Genomic DNA, 10148 nt, shown 5'->3' on the forward strand with positions numbered 1-10148 from the left:
ATAAAATAATTAAAGTGACGAATCCCAATAAAAAAAAAACTATAAAATAAGAAAACTCTATATAATCAAATAAAAATAATAAAACTCTATATATGGAATCACGCATGCCCTGTGAGTCACCCCACCCGAAGGTGCCATCAAGCAATTCGGGAAAACGAATAGACAATTTGTGGAAACGAGGAAAGAGGATGGGTAAGTGACAGTGGGTGAAGAGCCATTATCGTTTCCATTTCAATAAAAATAATTTATTATTAACTCTTTTCTAACCCGCAAAAAAGAAGGCATGGTGAAATCACAATCTTCCATGTTTTTTTTTCTTTTTTCTTTTTTAAGGTGGAAAAATCTATCAAACTTAGTTTGTCAAATCAACAGTAAGGGCAGTCATCTCTGGTTTCTATTCGCGAATGTTAGTTGACACATCACTGTTATCAAGGAAAACCACCCACTTGAAATAACTCGCTGGTGGTCCGTAAGGGAGCAGGCTTTCGCTCCTACCAGATGCCTCTGAGTCTTGGACTGTTAACCTGTTTCTTATGAAGACCAGCTCTTAGCCAAGCAGAAGCAGTTTTAGGACATACTCCAGTTCCATAACTCTCCATATTATTATAAATGAGAAGCATATTTTCTGAATATTCAATCTCATCAATTGATTAAAAAAATATATATATATTCAATCTCATCAATTGATTAAGAAAAAAATACAAACCTACATAAATAAATTAAAAATGTCATATAAAAATTTATAATGACAGATTTCAAAGTGTATTTTCAGCGTTCTCAACCCTCAACATGAAAAACTCAAACTGCGGTAGTAAGTCGTTTCAAGTAGCATCTTATATGCAGACATTTTATTTTCGCAACATTCCATGTCAAGGACATCTGTCAAACATGTACTATCCAAAAGAAAATGACAAATTTCAATAAGTGCAGCCTGCATAACTATTATAACATTACAGCTTGAATAACCATTTTAACATTTCAGAGAACTAATTTTTAAACAAATGAAACGAAATGACACGTGTCAAACAAAACAGGCAATCTGATCGGAAGAAAGTTCGCTTCCTCGCAGTTACAAACAGAAATTACATCTAAAGTACGCAGCGGAAATTACGATGCAAAAACAGAAGATACCTTGCAAATTCACCTATTTTCCTTTTCCATTATCTCGTATAACGAGTGGAGAGCTCAACTACGGGGAGTGATCTCTTTTGTATTTTTCCCATTCTTCCGACCATGTCATGAAGCTGCTTCCTTTGAAGAAAACATCTGCAGAAATTTTGAGAGCGTCGTTCATGGTTGTCACATACTTTTCAAACTCTCCAAGACTTTGTAGGTTTTGGTGCTGGCCTTGTTTCAGATTTTCCAGGTCTTTGCGAGCCTCTTCTACACGTGCCCAAAAGCACGAGTCCTCAGTGAGGGACGCAGGCTTGCTGCGCCTTCTTTGACCTCTTGAACTCCGAGTTTTTTCTTTCGCTTCCATCCATTCCTGAAGAACTTTATAGCGATTGGGTCTTCCATCTGAAAGATAGTTGCCATTACCTTTGGATATGCCATAATAATGTGCAATATCCAGAGGCTCTACAAGTCTCCTATACGCAGTGCCAGCATTTATCCACTTATTTTGGGATTGGAAATCACTGCGCAAAGCGTGAGTTTCCCACTTTTCAATGACGTCATCCCAAAACCTGGCGAGACTTTCCCTACCTAGATTAGCATCGATATCCTTCCTATCGAGTTTCCTGAAGGAATCATAATATGTGATGCCATCTTCCTTCTCACAACGCTCTTTATACCACTCAACCTCTGCCATATTACGCTGTTTCTCGCTTAATTCAATTGCTAGCTTACCAACATTTGTACTATGCTTGTTTTCAATGCCTCTTGCTATTTCCAGGGCGACCGGTGCATCATCATTCTGCACAAAGTTGACAACACCAATTTAAGAACACGGTTTAGGCATCAATTAGTACGCGAAGAGAAGAAATAAAAACTGAGACAAATCCAGATGGAATTCTTCCCCATTCTGCTGGAAAGGGAATTGAGTGTATCACCTGAACCTCGACACCAATGGCTTCGAGCTCTAATAACATTCCCATTTTGTAAGAGGACTCTGAATCAGGTTTTGCAATTCTTTCTCCACTGATGGACTTCTCTATGACATGTTTCAAAACAGAACCATACCCTACAGGCTCTGACAAACAGTCGTGTACGATATTATCATCAGGTTTTTCATGGCTTTGCATTGTCAGATGAAACATCTTCAAAACGATCTCAGAATTCTCAATGCAAGCTGCGCCTTCACTTGAACAAAACATGTAAGTGCCAAAAGGTCTGTACGGGTTTCTCTCGTTAACTTCATTTAATTTCCTTAGAGAATCAAACTCAAAGTTTTGTACCATAAGAGTATACTGCAGAACATTATTAAGAAGAGTCCTACAGGCATCTTGAATAAAATAATCAGCTTCATCTTTAATGTCATTAGCCATTATGCGTTGCCAATAAGGCAAAATAGCAATCAAGGGCTCAACAATTGACTCAAATGGTGCAAGGAGCATCCTAGGAACAATATCATGCTTGGAAACCACGTGACAAAAGTTGCCTCCCCAATTCTCACGCCCAACTGCTTCAACAAGCCTTTCATCCCCGACCAGAGGGCAACCAAACGTAATACAAAAGGGAGAGATTTGCCTTAGCCTCTTTTCCAGAACCCATAGTGTGGCCAAGGTTGCAACTGCCCCTCCTAATGAATGACCCACAAATATAATGGGTTTCAGCTGCCTTTGTTTTGAGTCTGTATAAACCTGCATCTGTTCGATCATAGAATGCATCGACACAACGTTACTTTTCCCTTTTGAAAAAAAACATTTCTAATGTGTGAAGACACAAATCCCTTTTTAGTGAATCTACGATCAAACAATCCTGAAAGATAAATTAGTTTACCTTTGCTTGGAAATCTGTATTCTCCATAATATGGAGGAACAACTTGAGAGCTCCCTGATGGACGAGAGCTGGTTGATCACCATTACCGTTGACGCAACCAGAAAAGAAGTTGTTGTGAGCTTCTATATTGCCCTCTCCATATTTACTCCCTTTGACGATGAAACCTTCGATGTTATGAAAGGAAGGAAAAGCGACATATGCAACGCCTTCATACTCATTCACACTATAACCCTCTGAGTGATTTGCAAGACATGACACTTCCCAAGCCTTGGGCAGTATTCCACATGAAACAAGGAAATTTCCAATTTCTTGACCAACGGTGAACCTGCAACAACATCTCTATAAATTACCACCATACTGAAGAAGCAGGTCAAATACAAGATTTGGGCTGTATCAAATTTCCATAATTAATTACAAATCTTATCATCATTTACCACAATCCGATTCAAAATTACAAAGTAAATGCCATCGTGTTATCCCTCCAGAAACAAACAACGAATATAAAGAATTTCCTATAGTGAAATCCAATATATTAGTCTTGGATATCCACCAACGCATAGAATCTATGTTTAGACTGCTTAGTCCGAAGGTACAGTAATCCTAAAAACGTTCCAAAATATGTTGCTTCAATGAAATCCATTGAAATTAACATAAAAAAGAATTACAAATTTACCCGAAAATCCAAATTAACACCAAAAAAATAAAGATACATTTACCCGAAAATCCGTTCCAACCTGAAAGGAAGCTCAATTTTACCCAGTACAAAATTGAAATTTTGCTCAAAACCACGTTAAACAACTAAATTAAAAAAAAAAAAAAGAACATAAAAATAAATCTTCACCCTCTAAGAAAAATAGCCTTGAAAATATCAATTCTTCAACCGCTAGTGCTAATCTGTTCAAAATATAGAAAGAAAATTTCAAAATTGACATGAAATCATATAAAAAAATAAAAATAGATCTTCACCCTCTAAGAAAAATATCCTTGAAAAGATCAATTCTTCAACCGCTAGTGCTAATCCTTTCAAAATATACAAAGAAAATTTCAAAATTGACATGAAATCATATGATCAAAATGTAAGGAAAACAATCCAATATGAAAATTATATCCCAAGCTCCTCCTTACAACGGGGTAGACGAATGTGCTTCCATTTTGATTTGGTATTGGCCTCACAATGCTTTTCGAATTTCTGTATAATGCATCCGCAGTCATTCACAATGCTTTTGGAGTTTTATATAGTGCAGCCGGGGAGGAAGAGGAAATATCCAGACAATATCACAGAAAATTAATGGAATGAAGATTCCGGAGTGAGAAGAGGAAAGATCGAAACAATATCACAGAAAATCAATGGAATGAAGATTCCGGAGTGAGAGGAAACTGTGGTTTTGAATATCATTTGTTGATCTTTGACATCCTTCCCGAGACCTTGCAGGTTGCCTCCTGGAACCGACCGTCTCTGACCAGACCGAGTTATGGCGGCTAACAAGAACGTGCTGTGAACTTATTCATTTCCTGAGAATTTTTCAAATACTTTCCGGGGACGCTACCTAGGGAGTTAAAACACTATTAGCGGGGAAAGGACATGTGACGAAACTTGTGGGATGATGTAAGCTAAAGTTATAAATTCAAATTTGTTGATTATTTGTTGCGTATTAATGAGATAAAATAATAAAATATTAATAATCATTAATGTTTTTTTATATTCGACATAATTATTTTTTTTTTTATAAAATAATTATTAGGTATAACGGTATTTGGAAAATATTAATAATATATTAAAATTAAAATTAATTTATTTTAATTTTAATATTAAATATTATATAGATTTAAATAAAATAAGGAGTAATTTAAGTCATTTGATAGGGGATTTGGGATTCCTAAGTTAGTAAAATTATAGCATCCATAGTACATACAAAATTCAAATACATGTCACTAGTCACATAAATCATGATTCATAAATGAAAGACAACTTACAACTACAAGATAGTAAGATAAAGACTTTGAGAGTTGTAGTTTTCTCATTAAGTCATCAAATCAAAATGTGTTACATAGGTAGTGCAATGCCAATGGAAAATATAAATAGAAAATATAAAACAGCTACAGGTATACAAGCCTCAAGGCAATAGGTAGCCCATGACTCATGAGTCATCAATCCTCATAGTCATCATCAGAATCAACATCAATGTCCTCGTCATCATGGTCACCACTGCTCTCCTCTGCATCCTCCTTCTCCCTCGTATCCATAGTTGCCTTTGCATCTTCTAGTGTGGAGGATGACCCCTCTAAAATATCACCATCATAAAATCTAACAGGCTCTAGCACTAGATCATTGAGATCCATGTTGGCCAATGCCAACTCAACACTGTTGTCCAAACCCATATCATCAGGAAAGACATCCAACATCTTTGTCTTTCTCCTCAACCACTCTTCCCTCTGCGTGTAAATAAGACGAAGGTTGGTGTGCACATACACCATTGTCTCTGCCCTGGACTGCTCAAGCCTACTCTTCTTCACACTATACAAATTCCCATATGTGCTCCAATTCCTCTCGCAACAAGAGGATGAAGTCACCTGAGAGAGGAGCCTCATGGCTAACTGCTAAAGAGGAGGGCTTGTTGCCCCATGAATAGAGATGAAATGCACTTACCTGGTGCTTGAATCTCCTTGTCGAACGCTCCACACCCTTAGCTCCTTGGCCACAGCTCAAAGTATGCAAAACTAGAAGAGAGAAATGGTAAAACCATAAAGAACAATGCCTTTTTTATGCCCGCGGGTTTCATTTTTGGGGATTCGAATCCCAGAATCAGGACATGTTGTGTCCTAATGGGACACATATGGGATTCGTACGTGTTCCATTAGGACACGACGTGTCCCCTTCTGGGATTCAAATCCCCGGCGAATCATGTCCATGTGGCCCCTTTTTAACGAATCTGGTTACTTAGGGAGTAATTAGTATTTGTAGCTTAGTTTAAATATAATTTAATTAAGCTAAAAAATAATAAATACAAAGATTTTATCACAAAAAAAAAAACTAATAAAATATTGTATTATCTAATGTCATCACCAAAATTTATGAGATGTAATTAACTAATATTATTTATATTAATATATATACACACTCTAATATATATGTTTATGTGTGTGTGTGTGTGTATATATATATATATATTCTGAGTAAAGACTATTCTATTATGTATAAAAAAGATAAAAAATATTTACAAAGAGGTTTGAACCTCTGAGGGGTCTGTAGCCTGCCCTCTGACAAAAAAACTGCTGCAGTTCGCACTTAGCCCTCTGTTTACATAGATGAAAAACAAAAGCCCAAAACTCAATAGAGCTAGATAGGATCTACACTTTGTTTCCAGCCGCCCCATTACAAAATGCAGTTCTATGCAGCTATTACAAAAAGCTGGAAAGCCAGAATCATAAGCTGGAAGATGAGAAAAAACCATACTGAAAATACCAGAAATCATACCCGCTGAGAAATACATCCAAAAAAAACCGCAGTCCTGAGATGACTTGCTGAGATAGAGGAAGTTATGCCTGAGGTGGCAAGTCTGTATCTTCTCCATTAGCTTTGCGGGGAGAGCTAACCCATTCAACCATCACATTATCTTCTACTTCCATATTGTTGCAGCCTGGAGGAGTCACAAGATGCAGTACGCTGCCAGAGAATTGCGTCGGCGCACAAGCAATGATATCCTCATGAGAAGAGGCTTGCTGATGGCTCGTATCCTCTTGATGATCTTCAGCCTGCAGCGCCACTGGATTATTGAGGACATCACCTGCCATGCTTCCTTGAGAGTCACTAGAATTATGAGAAAGAGACCTGTCCTTCGAGTTTTCATCAGAGCCTGTAAGCTCATCTTCTTTCTCTAAGAAGATGACTGTAATGATAGCGGAGATAATTGGCTTGTTAAGCCTACTTTTGAATTTGAAGCGGGAAGAGTGAAAGGAACTGTTTAGGGACGGACCGGAGTGGTCTGATGACGGTGAGGCCGGCGAGACAAAAGCTAATGGGGAAATGTGCCGAGGACCAGATCCACCCCGACCCCTAACACCTCCACGAGCTCCTGAACTACTACCCCGCCGGGAAATTCCACGACGCCTGGCCATTGCAGAAAGGATTGATAAACTGAAAGGGCTAAAGGATTGAGGGAGAAAGAAAGACGACCCGACCCGCCCCAAGAAAGACGAACAGACCTCTGAATTGAAGACCCCCCGGGATAACTCCGCACAGAGAGTATACAGAACCACGAGAAATATCCCAGTAGTGACGGACTGAACCCCACACCCTGCCCAAACAACTTCAACAAAGACCGAAACGAGACCTCTTACAGAGATGGGCCAGAGGAGAAATGACTGACCATAACAGATACCTACCAGAAGAATCAAGACTAAATACCTGAAGCTGGCTAGATGCAAGCACCTATGGAGCTATGGGGGCTTCCAAATGCTCTGCCCTGCGCCGAGATTCTGAGAACATATCCGCCCGAGAATGTCACTGCTTGAATAAACCAGAGAGAATGTCGAGGCCAGAACAACTGAACCGCAGCTTGTGCTCAGCATCCTGAAATCCTTACCCTGCTTGCCTTGAACCCAATGCGTCATAAATGCTAGTAAAAGATCTGCCAGAAATCACCAACCTAATCCGCTGTAATGCGAGATGCCGACGTCGCTCTCTTGAGCATTAACAGCTCATTAAGGCACCCGCATCCGGGTGTGAGTCTTCCTTCGATTGCATATCACTGGTTACTATGGTTTTGAAGGTGGAGAACTGATTCTCTGATGCTATACTGGAAATTGAGCCTTCAAAGAATTCCCTTCCACTCTCCACTCCTAAATTTGCAAGAAAGTCAGCCAGTTTATTCCCTTCCCTTCTAATATGTTTAAAGGAAATTGCTTGGTGATTAGTAAGCCATTGTTTGAGAAGCTCTAGTCGAGTGGCCATTCTCCAACTGCTACTAACCTTATATACCGGAGATCCCTGCATAAGCTTTGAGGCCATGTTGATAATAATCTGAGAGTCCCCTTCCACTATAAGAGGAAAGAATCTTCGTTCCTACGCCAGCTTTAGTCCTCTCCATAGACCTTCCAGTTCCGCCGCATTATTGGTATTCCAACCAATTGAGCCAACAAAAGTTATTAGGGGAGTTCCCTGGTAGCTTCTGATGCTTCCACCAAATCCTGTTTTTCCAGGATTCCCCTTCGAGGCTCCATCAAAGTTAAGTTGAAACACATTGATTGGTGGTGGTGTCCAGCTTGATGGAGACTCTAAATGCTTTAATGAATTATCATTTGAAGAGACCGGATGTTTTAATTGAATCGGCCAATTGTCCCATATGGCTTGTTCCTGCGAGAGAGATGGGAAATCCTCTTTAGACCATCCTTTAATAGACAGAGTTTCTTTAATGTTTTGGTGCAATCCATTCCATATCTGCTCTATCGACTGTGCTTGATCTTTAAATATCCTTCTATTTCTCTCCTTCCAAATATTCCACATTAGTAATCCTGGTATGAGTTGCCATAGTGTATTTAAGAGTTTGCTTTTATATGGCTCTTGGGGCCAGGTGCGAAGAGTCCCTTTAATGTCCCCATTCACTCTTCCTTCCTTCTGACAACGAAATGTAACTTTTTCCCACAATTTCCTCCCCAGCGGACATGTTTGCATAAGATGTAATGCTGATTCCTCTTCCTGTTTGCAGTTGGGACAAATAGATGGTCCAGAGAAATTCCTTTTCCTGAGATTGTCCCATGTGAGAATCCTATTGTGAGAGAGAAGACATAAAAAAGTTGAGACCTTCGGCCATATGGATGGATTCCATATCTTATCCCATAATTTGTCTTTGATTATCTTTTCTTTGATAATTATTTTGTAAGCTTCCCTGGTTGTGAAAGTGCCATTTTCCTCATATCCCCATCTGAGTGTATCCAAGCCTGCCGAAGTGAGTATTTTTCTTTTTTGAAGTTCTGAGGAGAGGGAGAGTTGAGTTTGCTCCGGGCTATGAGGTATTATATGCCTGGCCTCTTTCCATTTTCTGTGTTCTTGGGCAATGTGTGGGTTCCAAAACTGGCTCACCTTCTCATGTTGATTTATGTCTTGATCAACAATTCCCGGAATTGTATCTCTGAGGTTTGGGAGCTGCTGCCATGAGTCTTCCTAGAACCTAGTTGTGTGGCCATCCTTCACCTCCCAAAAACTGTGCTTTTGGATTATATCTCTATGTCGAATGGCTGAGTTCCAAATAACCGATCCTTTACTGACTTCTGACATTCTAACTCTATCCTCCATGGACTTGTTGCTTGCATATTTCGTTGTCCAAAGGGAGGCCCAAGGTGTACTGGGATTAGAGAGCCATTTCCACCAGATTTTGGCCCCCATTACCATATTACTATGTTCTGGGTCTCTTAGTCCAATGCCTCCTGATTTTTTGGGAAGACATGCTTTCTCCCACTTGACTAGTGCCCGTTTTCGGTTTGGCCCCGATTTACCCCATAGGAAATTCCGCTAAAGCTGTTTGATAGCTTTGAGGACCCATTTAGGCACCGCTAATATGGAAAAACGGTAAAGAGGCATGGTCTATAGAACTGCTTTGATTAGTACCAATCTACTTGCCATATTAAGCGCTCTATGAGTCCAAAGGGACAATCTGGCTTCCAGATTTTCTAAAAGACTGTTCCACGAGGAATGCTTGAGAGCCGTGGCAAATAAAGGAGCACCCAAATATTTAGACGGAAGGGTAGCGATGGAGAAGCCAAGGATACATGCAATTAATCTTTTGGTGGAGGGTGAGGTGTTGAAGAAGAAGATCTGGGATTTAACTTTGTTAATGAGAGCTCCAGAAGCCTTCGAGAAGTCTACAAGAATAGATTTAAGAACTCGAGCTTCTTGAATAGACGGATGACCAAATAGCATGTTATCATCGACAAATTGCTGGTGTGAAAAAGCAGGGGCTTGGTGGAAAGCTAGACCTTTGAGATGATGAGAAAGGAGAGCTTCTTTAATGCTACGTCCTAATCCTTCAGCTAAGATGACAAACAGGAAGGGCGAGATAGGGTCCCCTTGGCGAATTCCCCGAGATGGACGGAAAGTGGGCGTCGGGATTCCATTACTGATAATAGAAAAGAACGAGGAGGAAATAAGACTACTGATCCATCTAATCCAGGAGGGGGCAAAACCAAAGGCTTGGAGGATTTTTTGCATATAT

The 10148-nt window shown here is 39.6% G+C and overlaps 2 protein-coding genes across 2 annotated transcripts; both read right to left on the reverse strand.

The window, feature by feature from the left end:
- Nucleotides 1-940: 940 nt before the first annotated feature.
- LOC149243868 (lipase-like PAD4) lies at nt 941-3409 on the reverse strand. Its single transcript, XM_089371330.1, has 4 exons — nt 3396-3409; nt 2941-3265; nt 2052-2807; nt 941-1915 (listed from the first exon to the last, which is right to left on the reverse strand). The coding sequence occupies exons 1-4, from the start codon at nt 3407-3409 to the stop codon at nt 1190-1192; spliced, it is 1821 nt and encodes a 606-aa protein (XP_089227456.1). The 3' UTR covers nt 941-1189.
- A 4593-nt stretch (nt 3410-8002) lies between these two features.
- Nucleotides 8003-8443, reverse strand: LOC149243869 (uncharacterized). Its single transcript, XM_089371331.1, has one exon. The coding sequence runs from the start codon at nt 8441-8443 to the stop codon at nt 8003-8005; it is 441 nt and encodes a 146-aa protein (XP_089227457.1).
- Between the last annotated feature and the right edge of the window lie 1705 nt (nt 8444-10148).

This window comes from Pinus tabuliformis, chromosome 8 (genome assembly GCF_031772625.1).
Source record: "Pinus tabuliformis cultivar Carrire ecotype Pingquan chromosome 8, CPIR1, whole genome shotgun sequence".
Lineage (NCBI taxonomy): Eukaryota > Viridiplantae > Streptophyta > Pinopsida > Pinales > Pinaceae > Pinus > Pinus tabuliformis.

Bases quoted from the DNA above. Each gene is read 5' to 3' on its own strand.
- LOC149243869 (XM_089371331.1), bottom strand. From the start codon at position 8,443: ATGTGGAATATTTGGAAGGAGAGAAATAGAAGGATATTTAAAGATCAA.
- LOC149243868 (XM_089371330.1), bottom strand. The intron at 2,808-2,940 runs GTAAACTAATTT...ATGATCGAACAG, and splicing joins ATACAGATTTCCAAGCAAAG to ATGCAGGTTTATACAGACTC. The intron at 1,916-2,051 runs GTGATACACTCA...AACTTTGTGCAG, and splicing joins CCATTGGTGTCGAGGTTCAG to AATGATGATGCACCGGTCGC.